This window comes from Cavia porcellus, unplaced genomic scaffold, assembly GCF_034190915.1.
Source record: "Cavia porcellus strain 051 isolate PalLab524CR breed Dunkin Hartley unplaced genomic scaffold, mCavPor4.1 scaffold_28, whole genome shotgun sequence".
NCBI classification, from domain to species: Eukaryota; Metazoa; Chordata; class Mammalia; order Rodentia; family Caviidae; genus Cavia; species Cavia porcellus.
In genome coordinates this window covers 40,941,835-40,960,494 of record NW_026947511.1, presented here as the reverse complement: position 1 = coordinate 40,960,494, position 18,660 = coordinate 40,941,835, and the positions used below count along the sequence as shown (strand labels likewise).

Sequence of the window (18,660 nt, the reverse complement as noted above, 5' to 3'; positions counted from 1 at the left end):
TTTTGTCCTTCTCCATGAAGAGAACCACTTTTTGCTTCCCCAACACAGCAGTGACTCCTTATCTGCAATTCTGCTTTCTATGGTTTTAGTTGTCTATGGTCAAATGAGGTGCATCAGGGCATGGTGGTACACACCTGTAATCCCAGCACTTGGGAGACAAGAGGCAGGAGGATTGTCAGGAGTTTGAGACCAGTCTGGGCTACATAGTGAGCTCAAGGTCAGCCTCAACTACATAGTGAGATCCTACCTCAAAAAACAAAAACAAAACAAAACAAAACAAAAAAAGCAAAAAAAGAGGTCCAAAAAATGTAAAACTCCATAAATAAACAATTCATGCATTTTAAATTGTATATCATCCTGGCTAGCATAATGATATCTCAGGTGAACCAGCTCTGTCCTGCACAAGTTGTGAATCATCTCTTTGTCCGAAGCATCCATGGGTATATGATGCCCATCTGTTATCACTTGGTGGATCTCTTGGTTATCAGATAAGTCTATGGGGGCACTGTCTGCTTGTATACAGGGTTTGGCACTACTGGAGCGTCTACGCTTCCACTGAAAGTCTTGTACATTTCCCTCATCCAAAACGGGGACTACTGTCCCTCCTACAACTCACTCAAAAGTCAAGAAAAGTCTGGACAAGAATCTGACAATGGATGGGATGAGGAAACAAGGGCATTCAGAGGAGCCTTCTTTGTTTGTTGGGTTTTTTTTGAGACAGGGTCTCACTGTGTGCCCCACGCTGGCCTTGAACTCTTGAAAATCCTTCTACCTCAGCCTCCCATGTGCTGGAATTACAGGCATGTACCACCATCCCTGGCCAGGAGCCTTTTACAGTTGGGCAACCCAAAAGAAACAACTTAGTGCCACAGGGGATGTGAATGCACATGGCACACTCGGGCTAGCCTGTGGGACAAGAGAAGGAGATGCCAGGTTGTCTGCATCCAGGTTTTTACTATGTATTTAGACTTTGGCCAAGACTTTGAAATATAAAGCACAGAGAAAATAAAAGTACTCAAGAAACATGGTGACCCTACAATTTCTCTCCCAGTGCTCACTATAAGTAAGGGAGAACTGACTGACTTTTGCAAAGTTCCCAATCCCATCCCCAGCTGAGGTTTGGGTTTTCCTTACGGTTCAACATCCACAGTCTGCTCTCCAGGCCCTGGGGTGACCGTCACGTTGTTGCCATCAATGCTGTCTGAAACACAAAAACCAGAGGTCACTGGCCAACAGGGAAGGGGTGCTGAAAAAACTAAAGCAAACAGGCAGTGGGCTAAGCAGTTCTGGGTCTCCTCTTCTCCCCAACCTATCTTGGTCCCCAGAGAGGGATGCAACCCACTGCTAAATGGCTTAGGCCACCCATTTTTCGCACAAGGCGAGGAGAAGCCAGTCCCCCCACGCTGGTCTGCCAGGCTGTATTGTTTCTATGCAGAAAGATACTGGATACAGGTCCCTCATAATATTTATTTTTTATTTTAAGATGAGGTCTTGAGCCATGTGTAGCAGTATACATCTGTAATCCCAGCATTCGGAAGGCTGAGACAGGAGGATTGCTGTGAGTTTGAGGCCAGCCTGAATTATGCTTTTTAAACTGAACTTTTAAAACCCTGTTTAAAAAGAAAAAAACGAAAAACAAAAGAGCGATGGGGGTTTTAAGTTGCTTAGATTGGCCTTGAACTTGAAATTCTTCTGCCTTAACCTCCCAAGTAGAGGGAACTACACTGTGTATGTGCTCACAGTTCAATTTTTACGATTTTCAGTTTATTTTTGGAGGTGCTGGAGACTGGTCCAGGGGCGTTTACACTAAGTTCTACCCCCAGCTCTCTTATTGTTTTTTTTTGTTTGTTTGTTTTGTACCGGGATCCAATGCATTTGCCAGGCACTGGAGATCCTCCCGCCTCAGCCTCCTGCCAGCTGGACATAGACTCCAGCACCACTAGGCCCAAATTTCACCCTGGAGTTTCAGGAAGCACGCTAAAACACCAAGGTTTGCATACAGCCCCTAAGCTAGCTCTTCCTCTTCCGTCGGCTAAATGCATTTCTTGGGGAGTGTCTTGCGCCACTACTCACACATTTTTAGATGGAGAGCTGGCTCCACTCTGACCCCGAGGTTTCTTGAGGGCAAGAACCACACCTGCGCCGCTGCGCAGCGATCTGCAACTGCTCCCCCAGACACCTCGAGCAAGCCGACCTGGCCCCCACCCTGCCCCGGCGTCCCGGCCACTCACTGAGTCGGCACAGCAGCACGCGCGGCGTGGGCGTGAGCGGGGTGCGCGGCAGGGCCGGGGGCGCGCACGGGCCGCCCAGGTGGCCCCCCAGGAGCACGCTGCTGAAGAGCCCCGAGCCCTGGCGCGCCGGGCTCAGCATGGGCGGCGGCGTGTAGGGCAGCGGTTCGCGGTCGCGCGCGGGGTCCAGGAGCAGCGGGTCTCCGAGCACGCGCGGCGAGCGCAGCTGGCTCTGGAACAGTGTGGCCGCGGCGCCCCCGGCGGGCCCTGGGGCGCAGGCGGGCGGTGGCGGGATGAAGAGCGGCTCCGGCCGCGGCCGCGGCTTCCTCCTCTCGCCGGCGCGGGGCGGCCTCCGGGGCTGGTCCTGTGGGGAGAGCGCGGGTTCTACGCTGCCGCTGGCCCCGGGGTGCGGGTGGGCAGGGGAACCCGGGATGTGGAGCGGGGCTGGGCTCGGGGCGACAGGGGCGCGGCTTCGTGTGCCTCTGCTGTCAGCACACCTGCGTGACAGGAACCTCGTCAAGGGCACCCGCGCCCTTGGGACAGGGACCCTACGCTGGGATTGCCGTCTCGCGACCCTCAGAGGAGCGGGGACCCTGCCTCAGCTGCCTGCCACCTTGTCAGCACCTGGTCTGGTGACACCTGCCCTGAGGGTAACAGACACCAAGAGGGGCAGGCGCGGGAGTGTGCGCCCTGCAGAGGCCACAGGACAGGGGGTCAAGGTGCTGCTCAGCTGGGGGCGACGGGAAGGGCGGCCACGTGAGGAGCGAGCCTACCCCAATGAAGCTCCCAGCTGTGGTGGAGGAAGAGGCTGAGGCGTGGAGGGAGGGGCTGAGGTGGAGGGCATGGCTTAGGTATGGAGGGCGGAACTGAGGCGTGGAGGGAGGGGCTGTGGTGGAGGGCGTGGCTTAGGTATGGAGGGCGGGACTGAGGCGTGGAGGGAGGGGCTGAGGTGGAGGGCGTGGCTTAGGTATGGCGGGCGGGACTGAGGCGTGGAGGGAGGGGCTGAGGTGGAGGGCATGGCTTAGGTATGGCGGGCGGGACTGAGGTGTGGAGGGAGGGGCTGAGGTGGAGGGGGCGGGGCTTAGGTATGGAGGGCGGGACTGAGGCATGGAGGGAGGGGCTGAGGTGGAGGGCGTGGCTTAGGTATGGAGGGCGGGACTGAGGCGTGGAGGGAGGGGCTGAAGTGGAGGGCATGGCTTAGGTATGGAGGGCGGAACTGAGGCGTGGAGGGAGGGGCTGTGGTGGAGGGCGTGGCTTAGGTATGGAGGGCGGGACTGAGGCGTGGAGGGAGGGGCTGAGGTGGAGGGCGTGGCTTAGGTATGGAGGGCGGGACTGAGGCGTGGAGGGAGGGGCTGAGGTGGAGGGCGTGGCTTAGGCATGGAGGGCGGGACTGAGGCGTGGAGGGAGGGGCTGAGGTGTGGAGGGAAGAGCTGAGTGGTGGAGAGGGAGGGGCTCAAGTGTGAGGAGAGGGGCTGAGGTGTGAGGGCGGGGCTGAGGTGTGGAGGGCGGGGCCGAGGTGTGGAGGGCGGGGCCGAGGTGTGGAGGGAAGAGCTGAGTGGTGGAGAGGGAGGGGCTGAGGACACCATGACCCACACCCAGCAGGCTGGGCGCAGGTGACTCCCAGGCTCCTAACTGTGCTACAACCCTGACTACTAAACTGAGGGCCACAGCCCCTGTGGGGTTCCGCCTGGACCTGAATGTCCTGTTCCTCTACCTCCACATCAGATTTCAGGATTCCACAGGCCAGCCTGTGAGCCCGCTGGGCAGTGAAGCTACCCTGACTGTACCCAGCGGACAGATGGCATCACAGTGTCCCCTAGCAGGCATCTGGACTCAGCTGTCTTTCGCCCACCCGGCTAGAAATTGAACTGGGATTAGAATGCAGGGCTTCTCCCTAGACACTGTCTGTCTCTCTGGTTTCTCCTACCATCTCAAGTGAGTGGGGCAGGCTGCCCGGCCGTGACCCCGTGTGACGGGGACTCCTGACTGAGTCCTCTGGGGCAGATCATGTCCCTGGGCTGAGGGGCCTGGCCACATGGACTCCTCTGCCTGTCGCTGGTTTCCTCCCGTGCTCCTGGGAGGCCTCCTCCTGAGGCTCCCATCCGTCTCTCCCCTTCTGAGGCCTTGACAGCACCAGGAACATACACCGTTCCTCCTGGCTGCTCGTGGACTGTTCTGGTCCTCTTACTCTGCCTGGCCCCCAGCTCCCCTCACACCTCCTCCTCTCGAAGGCCACTCAGGTACTCTGGGCAGGATGAGTCTGACATAGCCCAGCACACAGGCGCAGGCTTGGTGTGAGGTGGGGGGTCAGGGAAGAAAGAAAACTTTAAGGGAGGGATAAACAGATGGCTTTGACAGGGTGACCTCTTTGGTGCCATGTCTGAGGTGGCCTGGAGGTCGGGTGCCCTGAGTAGTGGCTACTTGTGTCCACATCTGAATTAACTGGTGTGGCCGAATTGGTGACAGTCAGCTGAGCTATCAACTGTCCTAACCTGGGGACCCCTTGAGCTGTCCAGAATCCAAGCTAAGCTATCATCAGATAGTTGCAAGAGTAATCAGCGTTCAGCGGGCAGTGGGCAGGGGCTGGGGATGCTCTGCCACAGTGGGCAGGGGGCCAGGGGTGCTCTGCCACATCTGAGTTCAGGCCAGTGGCTCTGGAAGAGCTGTCTCTATCTCTGAGAAAGCAAAGGGACATCCCCACCCCAGGCAGGGGGCAGAGCAGCGACTCACAGCGGGAGCACGGGGGGCAGCCCCTTGGGGAGAGTGTGGGGGAGAGAGGGTCATCCTCACGAGCACGGGCATCTCGTCGTCCGACACGGAGCTGGCTGGCTTGTCTCTGGCGGAGGGGGCGGCAGCAACGCTGTTGGTGAACCCCTGAGAGCTGGGCTTGGGCGGGAGAAGCTTGACAGGGACAGACACGGGCATGACCATAGGCGTGAGGCTTTCTGCCTCGGGAGGGAGCTGCGGTGGCGGTGGCGGCGGAGGCGGAGGCGGCAGTGGCTGCTGGGGCTGAGGCGGCAGGGCCTTCTCTCCTTCCTCCTACACAGACAATGAGAGCTTTGGTCCTGGGCTGAATACTGCTCTCCCAAAGGGATGCGATTTGTTTTTTTAAAAAGGTTCCAGGACATCTAGTGTGGGTGGAGGGTTGTAGACAAGGCTGTGTGTTCTGTGTTCTCACTGAAGCATCCTGACCATGTATCAAGTTGTATATAAAAGTATTTTAAAAACTGGGGTAGGGGAGTTGTCATCGCTTTTAAAGAAAAGGCCTTGGACTTGTCATCTGCCAAAACATAATGTGTGATCTAATGTGGGGCTTTCTAATTCAGTAGGCCTCAGGTCATGCATGCATCAAATAGAATTAGGCATTCCATCGTATTTTTTATTTTCAGGATTGAACTCAGGACTTTTACACTGAGCTATATCCCCAGTCCTTTTTATTTTGAGATAGGGTCTCATTAAGTCACTAAATTACAGGTTAGGCTTTAATTTGCAGTCTTCCTGCCTCAGCCTCCCAGAGTGCTGGGATTACAGGTTTATACTACCCACCCTGGATTGTATCTTTAAATTTATCCAGGCTAGGAAACTACACTGAAAATACAAAACACGTTTGTTTTTAAAAAATGAAGACAAAGCTCCTCAATCTGGCATGGCCAGGAAATGGAGCAATCCAGGTAATCCAAGATTTTGATTGACAGAATTAATTCCTTAGATTTGGATTAGGATCAACTATGTGCAAAGAGTTCTGAGAATTCTAATCTAACTCAAAAGCTCATGGACTGTTTGCTACCCGGATAGCTGTCCTGGATAACCCAGTGTGTCTAAGGGGTTCTGGAGTGCTAGAGGCAAACACCCACTGCAGCAGTGAGCAGATTGTGGCTCAGAGGCTGACAGTTACGTAAGCTTTCCTTGGTTACTGACTGCTGACCTTGGAGGCCCAAGGACCATGGCCTGGGGGGTTCAAGCAGTAGAAGTTAGAGTACTGCATTTACATGTTAGCCTGTCTTTTCTGGGAGGTAGACTGGGATCCCTAAAAGGATTTCTAGCATCTGTTTCTGACTTTCGTCCACAAGGCCAGGGAAGAGGGGCTTACTGACCTGGCCTCTGGTCTTATGTCCCTCTGTCCTCCGTGTCTGATATTGGCAAAGCAAAGCAAGCAACACATGGCCTGGGAAGCGTGGGGGACGGCGCCTGCTAACCTGTTTGAGGCTGGGGGAGGCCCTCATCCCGCCGTGGGACCGCATGTGGCCATTCAGTGCGGGCAGGCTCTTGAATTCCTTCAGGCAGATGGGGCACGTCAGCTTGCCCTTGGCATCGAACGGCTCCCCAAATACTCCTTTGGGTTGGCCACTGTTTAGGGGAGGGCCAGGTGGAGAGGACAGACACAGTGACAAGGGGGAAACATGGTCCAAACACCCCAAGGAACACATTTCGTTCATTTAGTGCCTCCTTCCACGGTCCTCCATTTTCAGATGGAAAACCAAGCTCAGAGTGGGAAAGAAAGGGCTTTCTAAACATCACACAAGCTGCCCAACACACATAATGCCCTCCTTCCCTCCAGGCCTTTAGGAGCGGCTCATTGCCCTTTTGGGGTCAGCCGGAGCGCAGCTCCTCGAGAGGTACTGCTGAGACACAAGTGTGTCTTGTGTCCCCTGGACCCTGTGTTCCAGCAGTTCGGCTTCTGCCTACATCTTTTTTTTTTGTCTTTTTCCTTTTTATCGGTACTGGGGATTGAACTCTTGACTGCCTGCTTTACAAGGCAGGCCCTTATGCCGCTGAGCTAAATCCCCAGCACCTTTCTGCCTACATCTTTAATCATTTACCTTACTCATGAAGGAGGCGGCGAGGCCACTATGCCCTGCTGCATGCAATAGCAGGCACTTAATAAACCCTCGTTAACTGAATCAGTGGACAGTGGACAGTGGGCTTTGAAGTCAGTGCTAACGCTGTTTTGAACTCAATGCTTGCTTGATATAAAACTTGAAGCTGTCTGAGCCTCAGTTCCTTCCTCTCCCCTCCCCTCTTTCATACCGGGAATCGAACCCAGGGCTTTCACACTGAGCAGCATCACCAACCCTTTTTGCTTTTCAGTTTGAGACAGCTTCTTTCCAAGTCACGAAGTTGCCCACACTGGGTTTGAACTTGCGATTCTCCTGTCTCCACCACCTACAGTTCTGGGATTACAGGTGCGTGCCGCTGTGCACAGCTTTGAATTCCAGTTTTGTCTTTTGTAAGATGGTAACAGCAATAGCTAACAGTTGTTGAGTGCTCTCAGTTTCTGATTTTTTTAGGTGCTGGGGAAGGAACCCCAGACGAGTGCTGTGCCCTTGACCACACCCCCAACCCCGTGCACCTGCTATGGTCAGGCACACAGTGATCCTGTCACCCTCATGGTGCCCTAATACAGCACTATTCCTGTTACCCTACACACTTGGAGAAGCTGCTGTGAATTTAGAATTGAAAGTGAGCCGCAACCCGGGAAAACCCTCAGTGTCCCCAAACCCACCAAGCACCCACTCATCCTACCTTGACTCGGGGGAGGCTGGCTGGGCTCTCCCATCAGGTAGGTGCATCTAGTTTTGAGCCAAACCGGACCCCGAAGAGAAGACGAAAGCAAGAAAAAAACAGAACAGCGATTCTGAGAGAGGGGTTTCAGGCATACTGGGTGCCCCTGCTTGTGCCCACTGTGCCCCATCTCTGCCCCTGGCTCCTTTCACCTAACTGCCCCTGAGGCAGGATGACTACCCCTCACCCAGAGCTGCCACCAGCCATGGGCCCTCAGGACACAGGCTCCACCCACCCTGCACAGACAGGCCCTGTCCCATGCAGGACACGGAGAGGAAAGCTGGGTGACACAACATCTCATTCATATATTCACAAAGGCTCACAAGCAGGCCAAGGGGAAGTTCTTCTGCATCCTCAAACTCCTTTAGCATCCTCCTCTCCACCATCTGCTTGCCATTTCGGGTCCCCTCTGCCCAAAGCCTTGTTGTCACATGAGCGTGGTCCCTGACTATGCCAAGGCATGAACCACCCCCAGCACGTACTGTAGTATGCTCCTTTGTAGCCAAATGCTTTGGGAAACCAACCAATCAAGAGTTAATAACCATGGACCCCAGGCCAGGCTCACTGTGGCTAGCAGTCGTGTTTTGTCTGGCTGGATTGATTTTAAACATCTTGAATGAAATGGGACCCCAATCTCTGCCACTCCCTAGCATCTTGTACCAGACCCTTGCCAATTTACTTTGTAGCCTGGATCCTGTGGCAGCTAAGATTTTCTTTCTCTGCAGCTATAGGCAGCATCCTCTTTGAGGAATTCACAAGGCACAATGGTCTATCAAAGGCCCACGGGGTCCACTTTAAGAATCTCCAAATTTATGCACAACTTGCTGGCTTTCAGCAATATCCATTAATATTGTGCAGAACCGCTATTCAGGGCAATATACTTTGAGAAATAGTGTCATTAACAGTCCCAAAGGGAGACCCATTTCCCAGGAAATACCCTGAGGATACCAGATACAATGGGCAGCTAAGACACCCACCTAACTGTGGGGTTCCCTGGAATCTGATTCAAGATCTAGATCACCGTGTGACTCCTCTGGGATAGAACTCAGTCTTTGATCATCTCCTTCCTGAGATCAAAGGACTCAATCAAAGTTGATTCTGATTTCCAAGTGCCTGGCATAGACAGTGTCTGGCACCGGCAGCTTAACATTTATGAATGTGTGAAGCTGGTGGGAGGGGGGATTAGGATTGGGCCTGCCACCCCCCAAGACTGGAGAGAAACCCCATGGCAATAATACCTGAGGCCACATGGCACTGGGAGACGGCTGCGGATGCTGAGGGCCTGTGTTGTTGAGGTGAATCCCACTTGTGGGGGACAGGATTGGCCGGTGGGGGAGAGCGCTGCTGACCCGGGTCAGGTCTGAGCTGGCCGGGTCTCCCATTCCCGTATCAGAAGGCGTCGGGTCCCCCTGGGAACCCAGCAGGGCCGGGGCCTGCCTGTCACTGGAATAAGTCTTCAGCTGACTATCCTCCCGCAGCTGGTGCTGGGGCAGGTGGCTCTGCTGGTACAGCGGGTGGCTGTAGGCCTGCTGGGGCTCCTGGTAGTAGTAGGGGGCCATGGAGCCCAGCTGAATCAGCTGCACGGCATGTGCCTGCTCCGGGGTGTACTGGTGGGGGTCCCTGTGGTAGTAAGGGGGCTGCAGGTGCATCGACGTCTGTTGCTGCTCTTGCAAGTGCTGCATGGGCTGGGGCTGATAATACTGAGGTATCTGCATCGGACCTTGCCGAGGCTGCTGCTGGGGCTGAGGCGCGCGCGGCTGCTGCTGCTGTGGAGGCTGCACCTGCATTTCCTGCATGGAGAGACGCTGCTGTCCCGCGTGGTGCTGGGGATAATACTGATGCTGCGTCTGTGGCACGGGCTGGGACAGCACCGGGGGGCCCTGCAGCGGCTGTCCTCCCTGCATCGGCAGCTGGGCCAGGGGCTGCTGGTAGTCATAATACAGGTGCCCTTGGGCAGGGTGCTGCCCCACCTGCAGGGCCGGCTTGGACAGCCCACCTGTGAAACCAGGGGGAGGCTGCTGCGGCACCTGCTGGTACCGGGATGGCAAAGCTGCTGCCGGGGTCTCCATGGGCTTCTGAGACAGCAACTGGCGGAGGGCACTGTCAGGGGCTCCATCCATCACTGCCGACTGGGTGTGCAGCACCTGGGCCATGTTGTTGACCTGGATTCGCAGGTTTTGGTTGGCAAACACCTGGGTGAAGGAGTCCAGCTTATGTAAGACGCCGCTGGTGAGCTTCTGGGTTCGGATCTCGCTGGCCTGGGAGTAGGTGTACTGATAGCCATCAGCGGGCTCCACTTGGGCGGGAGGCCCCCACATCATGTTGGAATTGGTCAGGTTGCCGCGGAGCTGGACATGGTTGCCAGGCCCTGTGTGGTCTCCCCAGCCTCCCTGTCTCGAGGTATCTATCTGACCAAGGTTTTTGGAGCCAATAGGCAAGTTCAGACCATCCCGAGTATCTTGGGGGAAGTGGGGGGAGATGGGCGAAGCTTGAGGGGCGTCCATTCCGCCGCCTGCGGCTGAACTCCCATAGCTGTGGTTCAGCCCGCCGTGAACACCAAGGGGTGGCTGTTGGTAGAAGAGGTTCTCACCACCGTGGGCCACATGGTTGCTCTTGTACAACTGCTGATCCCCCATGGTGCCTGTGACTTGGTTGTCAACGTCCAGCCACAAAACCATAAAAAAAGGTAAATGAAGAAAACCCGAAAAGACTGAAACCCTGAGAAGCTGAGAGGAGGTGTCCGCGCTACTCCACGGCTGACATGGCTGTGAGGGTGGCTGGGGCTGGGGGTTCCTGCCGGCCGGGACCACGCGTGTGCAGAGCGGGGGGCTTTACATCCTCACCCGGGCTGAGGTACAGTGCAGACACCACCACGGTGAGAAGAGGCTGCACACACCTGCAACACAAGAGACAAAGCCCGAGGCACAATTTACATGGACGTTCTGTGATGAGTGCTTATGTCTACAAAGACCAGTTACAACAAGGAACGTTAAGCTGTGTGTCCACTCCACATCCTTTACAATTCCACAGATCCGGATCCTCCCACAAATTGTGGACTCTGACTTTCAAGCCTTTGCCCACTGGCTCATTAGGTCATTGATTTTCTATTTTCCTCTTTGCTCACTGATTAATTCACCTATTCTTCTGAGACCCGGCTACTGAATGCCAGCACCATTCTAGGACCCGGGAGGGTTATCAGGAAACTTACCTTAGGCAATTGGCCTGGTATTTACCAGACTCCTGCTAAGTGTAAGGCACAGCGCTAGGGAACGGGCACCTGTCCTGAGCCCCTTGAGGAGCTTATAGTTGTAAAGGTGATGGTCACATGAAACATACAATGAGCAAAGTGGGAAAGAGGAGGACTCAGAGACTGGGAAGCTTATGGGCTTCAAGCTGGGCTTTGGACTGCTGGGTTCAGAGGAGGACTTTCTGAGCACTGGACGCACAGCTTGAGTTTTAAGAGATTCAGTTTCCCGATCTTCAGCTTCTACACAAACTGCTAGAACTGGGGTTGAGAGGGGGGTGAGCTGTCCTTCTCCACCTGCTCTTTTGTAATCTCCCCCCTCCTTGCACAAAGAAAGCAAAGCCCCTTACCATCCCACCCCAGATCTTAATTGGGCTTCACTGACCCAGAGACAATCCCCTTTCCCCTCCCATGACCATCGTCAGTGACCACACAAGAGGGCACCTTGCAAATCAAGAAGCAAGCAGGAAGCAGTGAAACTCTCTCTCTTCCTCCCTGCTTCCAGGAGAGAGAAGTTTCTCATTCCTTTTTTTAAAACTAGGAAATCCTAATAGAAAAACTAGAATGTAATTCTTGGTGACAGATTACTACATAGCTCAGAAGGAAGTCAAAGAACAGAGTGACCCTGTTTAAACAAACCTTCTATTCCCATCCAATTCATGTAAATTAAGTTTTTGGTACTTCTTTCTATATAAATGAAAAATGGAAATACAATCGATGCGGATTCTTGTCTCATGCCAGCAATAAGTACAATTCTTTCACAGGTAAGTAAGCCAACTACACACATGGTCCAGTGCCAGCAATATTTTACTCCTGGGTGTACCTGCACGGGCTCCTGTATGCCGTGACCTGGGCAGGGATGGGTGTGCCTGTCATATACCAACAAAAAAATCTATTTCCAAAACTCATGCAGTATCACCATCTTATTATGGGAGACATCAATTTACTTTTCATGTTTATTAATTACTTACCCAAATTAGTATTTTTTGATAATTGTATCCTATTCTTAATTATAATGATAACTCTAGCCGGAAGAAAATGTTAATACTCAGAGCTTTGTGCTTCTAGGAAAAATTTCAAGAATTTCCAATTTTACAGAAGGTTGTTTTAGAGAAACACAGTAGGAACACAAATGAAAAAGCATTCTAAGCATAAGCATATGTTACATTATTACATTAGGATAAAATTCCAAGGGGAAAGCACAATAGAAATAAAATTTCCAGGAGAAAAAAAGAACAGACTATTAAAGAAGACTGAGTTGGTGCATTTTGAAAATGGGTGATGGTGGGCATCAAATTGCTATGGTATTGAGAGTCCACTGGATAAATTTTAAACTGTGATGCAATAGTTTCCTTAAAAATTCAGCTGGGTATGCCAGCACACTCCTGTATCTCAGCACTCAGGAAGCTGAGGTAGGAGGATCCCTGCAAGTCCAAGGCCAGCCTATACGGTGAGAATGTATTTTTAAAAAATTCATGTCTAGGGTAGACTGGAAATCACATTGACTGCAAACAGATGATGTCAAATGAAGATGCAGTCTTTAAGATGGATGGAGGGGGAAAGAGTTTTACAAAATTCTTTCAGCAAGGACTTTAAGCGGGAAAGTCTGGAGATCTCTGGAGCTGTGCTCTCCACCTGCAAGCTGAGCTGGGGCTCTGTGCCTCTCCCGCAGGAGAAAGGGCCAGGGAGGCTGGGAGCCAGGGTCTGGGGGTGGGGATGAAGCGCGGCTGGAAGGAAGCCGGTAGAGGAGGCAGAGGCTGCCCAGAGATGCCAGCCTGAACCTTGGACTTGAAGCCAACTTGAGCAATGGATGTCACTGGAGACTTCGGAGCCGAGGCGCCATGCTATGGGGCTTCAGAAGCAGGGAGACCAGGTCCCCTTGCCAAGGTGGCTCCTGTCACCAGATCCATCCCATCCCCCCAAAGGCTTCCAGTGCACCAAATACCTGAAAACCAGCAGAATAGAGCTGAATCCACGAAGATGCAAATCAGACCTGAACCCATGGTGACAATCAGCAGGGAAAGGGAGGAATGAGGGAAATATCCAGACAGAAAGTGACCACCTTTCCTGGAAATGCTCTCTCCTTCAGGGCTTGTGACACAGTCCCAGCAGACACTCCTTCCGCAGCCTCCCCAATCCTTGCTCACCCCCAATGGCTCCCCCTGGTTCAATGGTCAGAGTGCTGGCCCTGTTGGGTGTTACCTTAGAGTCCACCACAGTTTACCCACCCCACAGAGGCTACCTGTGAGTCCCTGACGGGGGACACATTCAAGTATGCTTAGTATTATATCCCCCAACCCCAGTGCTGTACCATGAGCCCCTTCCTGGAACACACCATGCTTCTTTTTTCCCAGCACAGGACCTTTGCACATGCTGTTCTAGCATGTGCAGAGATCTTCCCCTTCTCACTTTCTCTTCATCTAACTGAGTTCTGAGCATCTTTCAAACCTCTACAGCAGATCCCTCTCTCTATGTTCTTATAAACCCTACTCCTCTCCTTCGGAGTGCTCTTTTCAGCCTGTGACTGGAAACCCACCGCTGCAGTTACTTGATTAATAAATTGTTCTCTATTGGACCAGGAGTCAGTTTTAACCTAAGATTCTATTTCCAAAGCCTATTATGATGCCCAGTATCTCAAAGACCCTCTGTTAAGGATTTGTTAAAGGAAGGATAATATTTGTTGAATGAATGAATCAATGAGCAAAAATAAAGATCAAGTCTCCCCCTGAATTGAGAGACAGAGAAAGATCCCAGTAGAGGTGGGGCAGATGTTAGTTCTCAAGAGAATACCCGTATTTCACTGTGGTCCTCAGGGACAAGTGAGACTTTAAGAGGTTGGGGGAGGGGGCAGATGGGAAACAGCATGAATACAGCCCTGGAGTTGGGTGCAGGTGTTCCTGCAGGGCATGGTGTCCCCTGGCAGGGACTCACAGGTGGGCTCTGTGGGGTGGGTAAACTGTGGTGGACTCTAAGGTGACATCCAACAGCATCCTCTTCCCGTGGGCATTAGTGGTGACTGACAAATGCCTTCCTGGCTTCGGTCATTCTATTTAACCTTCCTTGAAAGCCCTGCAAAATATCTCTTCCCCCAGGAGAATGACATTTTGTGACTGACCAGGTTTAGACCCTTGTGTGAGTTTATGGAGGTGAGATCTTTTAATTTCTGTAGACGTGTCTGTCTGATGAAGTCCTCTCAGCTCTTGGGGAGGCATACTCTGTATTCTGTCTAGAGGATCCTTGCCTTTATTTGCTGATATTTCTACAACAGGATTGTGGTTTGTTTATTAGCACAGACCCAGATGGAACCGTAGGTGGGGTCCCAAAGAGGGGTTCCTGGGCTGCAGTGTCAGCATCATGGGAACCAGTCACACCTGCTAATTCTTAGGCCCCACCTGGGCCATTGTGCTGGGACTCTGGGGAGTCTACCATGCCCTCAAGTTGAGGGCCTTAGCATCTAGTTTACTGATGTCTTAGTCACTTCCTTATTGCTGAGACTCAATATGTGACGTTAACACATTAAAGGAGGAGAGATTTATTTTGGCTCACACTTCAGTCCATAGTTGGCTGGTTCTGTGGCACAACGGCAAGGTTCAGGGTCCTGGCAGATGGCAGCTGCTGACCCAGTGGCAGCCTGGAAGTGGGTCGAGGGAGAGCCATGAAGGGAGATTCGCCTGGCCAGACCATGCCCCTGGTGACCTGCCTCTGCCAAACAGACCCCACCTCCTAAGAGCAAGCCAGCTGCACCCCCATAATCCAGTCATATTTCAAAAGCCCCACCTTTAAGCACATGAGGTTTTGGGGAGGGAGGAGGGACATCCAGACACAAACCATAACACTCAACAATACAGACAAAGAATGCAAGGTCCAGCAACGTGTCTTCCAGGCCCAGAACAGTGCCTGGCTCATGGTGGGCCATCAAGAATCATGTACTCAGTAAAGGAGAGAGAAAATTGCTCATGCACCACAACATAGGAGATAATAGCAAAACTCTCTATTTTACATGAAATTTGTGTAGTTTGAATAAGTACTGTATTCAGTACCTCTAAACTCAAAATTAGAAAAGATATACCAATGGATAAAACTGATCCCAAACAAACGCTTGAAAATAAAGTGAAAAATCACAGCAAAACCTTTTTTTTTTTTTTAAAGAGGTTAATATGAAAAGCCTCCCATCTCCGCAGACCTCCCCCACTACAGGCAGCCGGCACCCAGCCCGGCACAACCAATCATATTTCTCCCTATACTGCCCCACGGGAATAGCTGCCACAGCGCCTCCTGCAGGAAGATAATGTCTTAGACCTGTAGTCCAGCCTCTGCCAATCGGCTACTTGAAACGTACCATTTAAAATCTGGAAGGTGTTCTGGGTGGATTAGTCAATCTACAGAATTGCTGTACCACCAACCCAGGGCCCACATCTTTATTTTTCCAAGAAGGCAACTGCTGTACTGTATAGGTATAATATTTCCTATTGGGTAAGCGGTACCAGGAGGGTTTTCATCTACAAACTAAGGAACAGAACTATACTTTCACATGTGTTCAGTTCATTCCTCCTCAGAGCACGGCCCAGGACCCCACAGTGGGCTCAACAAATAAATGTGCCCTGAGAGTGCAAGGACCTCACTCACACCCCCCACAGCCCTGTGACCCCTTCTCCCACCACACTGACGACAGCACGCTCCCACCACCTGCGTCTGCATCTGTCTCCCTACGGGCTGCCCCAGTCACCCAGAGGCAGGGACAGCAGGCAACTGCCTTGTGTTCCCAGTCAGTGACCGAGACCCAGTAGATGCTCAGAAAACACTCTCTGAACTGAAACAGGGAGCCAAGAAATGGGAGCGAGAGCGGGTTTCATGCATCTGACACAGGTCAGGGACAGAGCTTACTGCTGCTTTCTCTGGTTCAAGACTGCACGCCCTGCTCTGGTCCAGGGAGGGCCGTATCAAAACCAGGCTCTATAGCAGCCTGCCCATGCAGCCGTCGGCACAGGTACGGAGCAGTTAGTGAACATTTCTAGCTTTGGGGACTGTGGTCTCTGTCACAGCTCTGCCTTTGTAATATGAGATCAACCACAGACAAGACAAAAAGGGGTGGCTGTGACTGTTCAGTGTCACAGACGGACACTGAAATTTGAATTCCCCTTTTTCGTTGTTGTTATCAGGAATTGAACTCAGGACCTCACACTTGGCTGTTGTGCCACTGAGTTACATCTCTGGCTCTCACCTAGTTTTCATACAGCGACCGATGCTGCTTTTCTTTGCATATTTCTTCAGACAGTTAAAGCGGCCAGAACCCACGCTCACCGGCTGTCCAAGAACAGGTGTGAGCCGAACTTGTACAGGCCTTGGCCCGAGCCACAATTTTCCAAACTGCTGTTCTACCTGAGCATCAAAGTCCCCCTCGGCCTCTCAGCCAGGGAACCAGGGGACGGGGACACAGTCTGCAAGAGGATGTCTGTCCCAAGGCCATCCTTTGAACCAGGGACACAGCGAAGGAGACATCAGGAGAGGAAGTTGACTTTGGCGGAGATGGAAGGGGCAACACCCGCCTCCTGCCTGACCACCACCACTTGTATGAGGAAGAAAAAGCAAAGACTTTTCCTTCTCCCGACTGGGCAGTCGTTCAGAGACTGTGTGTACACAGCTCCCAGATGCCCTGGCCTATGCAGCAGCCAAGCCTTCCTCCCGGCTCCAAAGGAAGCGGAAGTCAGATCCCCAGGGACTCGTCTTCCCCGAGCCAGGAGCCGTCGGCTGCCCTCCAAGATGTGGGCTCGTGGCTTGTGGCTCCCTTCTAAGCAATGTTGTTACTCTAAATGCTTTCTGATTAGTCTTTCAGAGAAAGCTGGCGGGTGTTTTTTAAAGCCAGTAAACTGATTACCATGACGAGCTCTGCCAGTGCCGGCGGTGAGCACCGAGCTCTCCCCCAGCTCGGCGTCTGGCTGGCTCCCTTCCTTCCTGGCCTGGGCTTTGGGCTGACTCCTAGCTGTGGGAGGGTTTCCTCGGCGGCTGGGGCTCCACGGGACATTAACTTCCCCATTTTAGCGGCACTGATGCCTTCTCCCAAGTTCTAGGAATCATCTGGCTTTCGCACTGATGGTTTGTACTTTGCGTCCTGTGGGCTCTCTTGGCCTGGGACACAGAGTCCAGAACTCGTCCACCTTTTGGTTTGGAGCCTGTTGGTCCTCTGTCACCATCATTTTTCCTCTGGACTAGCAGGGACTTCAGCATCGTCCCCCTCCCCACACCGTGGCAGCCACATGCCACCTCTTCTCTCTCCCTAGCTGGTGTGGGTGGGAGGGGAGATCTGAGGATAAAAGGGGTGGCCTGGGGCCAAGTAGTCTAGAGCAGCTTCCTGGGGGAGGCGGGCATGGGCTGCAGTCTGGCTGACATGCACCTGGGCACATTTTCCTAACGGCCATCCTCCAAAAATGGTTAGGACCAGGTGGCAAGATCAGGATAGGAGACCAATTCTGACCGTGGGGTTCTAGAAGGGAACTGGGCCAGCACCGAGGAGCCCTGGGCTTTGGTTCTGCTGTTTCTGTGACCCTGGGAAAGTCCTTTGCCTTGTCTGGACCTCAGCTATGTTCTGTTTGTTTGTTTTTTGGTTTTCTGATTTTTTGTTGTTGTTGGAGCGAGGTCTCACTATATAGCGCAGGCTGGCCTTGAACTCACTTACGTACCCCAGCCTGGCCTTAAACGCACAGTGATCCTCCTGCCTCAGTCTTCCAAGCGCTGAGATTACAGGTGTGCACCAGCACGCTGGGCCCAGCCGTGTTTTATATATCCATACAGTTGAAATATTAGGGAAATATCTAGAGGGAACGTGAGTAAAATCCACACAATCTTTTGTGGAACTGCAGAAACTCAAATCCAGGGTTCTGTGCCCAGTCGGTGTTTACCAGAGAGAGCTGAGAGCTGTGTGTGGCACACATGCATAGAACACAGAGGCCACCAGGTGGTGTTGACCTGTCCTCTAGAGCCACGGAAGTCAGACAGGGGAGTGAGTGTTAGGTGGATGTAACTGATGTGACCAGGCGCTTTCTGTATGACACAGGGCTCTGGGAAGCTGGCGGGGGGCATGTTCCAACACGGCTACTGGGATTAACGTCCTCTGCTGACTGACAAAGTCAGTACGGCCTTGGGTTCCAAGGAAAAGGAAGCAGGAAGCAAATGTGGAGAACGTAGAACAAACTCTCATCCCAAGCTAGGGGCATCTTGTAGCACCAGGGACAAGGACCACGCGGCCTGGCCAGCTCCTCAAACACCTGGCAATGGTGTGGCTGCCAGCAAGAGGTCTGCAGAGCCCGTCACCATGGTCAGCAGCCCTGCAGGAGTCCGAATGTAGGCCACCCCCTAACCTCGAGTTTCCCTCAAGGGCTGCCAGGAGATTTTCAGAACCGAGTAGCAACCACCCCCAAGACCTACTCTGTGCCAGGAGATACGGGCAGGTCAACAACATGAGCGCACACTGAGGTCCTTCTCTGCCAGGACTCTGCTATAACAGACAAAACCCCTCCACAACTGTGTGCTTCCACAAGGATTCCCTGGGATTTCACAAGGAGGAGGCAGAGAGGGGTGACCTGCAATCCCAGCTCGAAGGCTGGAAGCCCCAGTATGAGACTTAGGCCT

At 52.9% G+C, this 18,660-nt stretch overlaps 1 protein-coding gene across 21 annotated transcripts in view; it reads right to left on the bottom strand.

The window, feature by feature from the left end:
- Positions 1-18,660, bottom strand: part of Trerf1 (transcriptional regulating factor 1) — a 183,690-nt gene that overhangs the window by 29,505 nt on the left and 135,525 nt on the right. For 16 of the 21 annotated variants that reach the window (XM_063238853.1, XM_063238861.1, XM_063238863.1 and 13 more), the window contains 6 exons: positions 9,029-10,686; positions 7,752-7,798; positions 6,425-6,575; positions 4,959-5,267; positions 2,232-2,592; positions 1,135-1,201 (listed from right to left, as the gene is read on the bottom strand). In XM_063238853.1, coding sequence (XP_063094923.1) covers positions 1,135-1,201; positions 2,232-2,592; positions 4,959-5,267; positions 6,425-6,575; positions 7,752-7,798; positions 9,029-10,468 — 2,375 coding nt within the window. In that variant the 5' untranslated portion in view covers positions 10,469-10,686. The remainder of the gene's footprint in view (positions 1-1,134; positions 1,202-2,231; positions 2,593-4,958; positions 5,268-6,424; positions 6,576-7,751; positions 7,799-9,028; positions 10,687-18,660) is intronic. The other 5 variants (XM_063238866.1, XM_063238867.1, XM_063238868.1 and 2 more) reach the window with 4 other exon arrangements.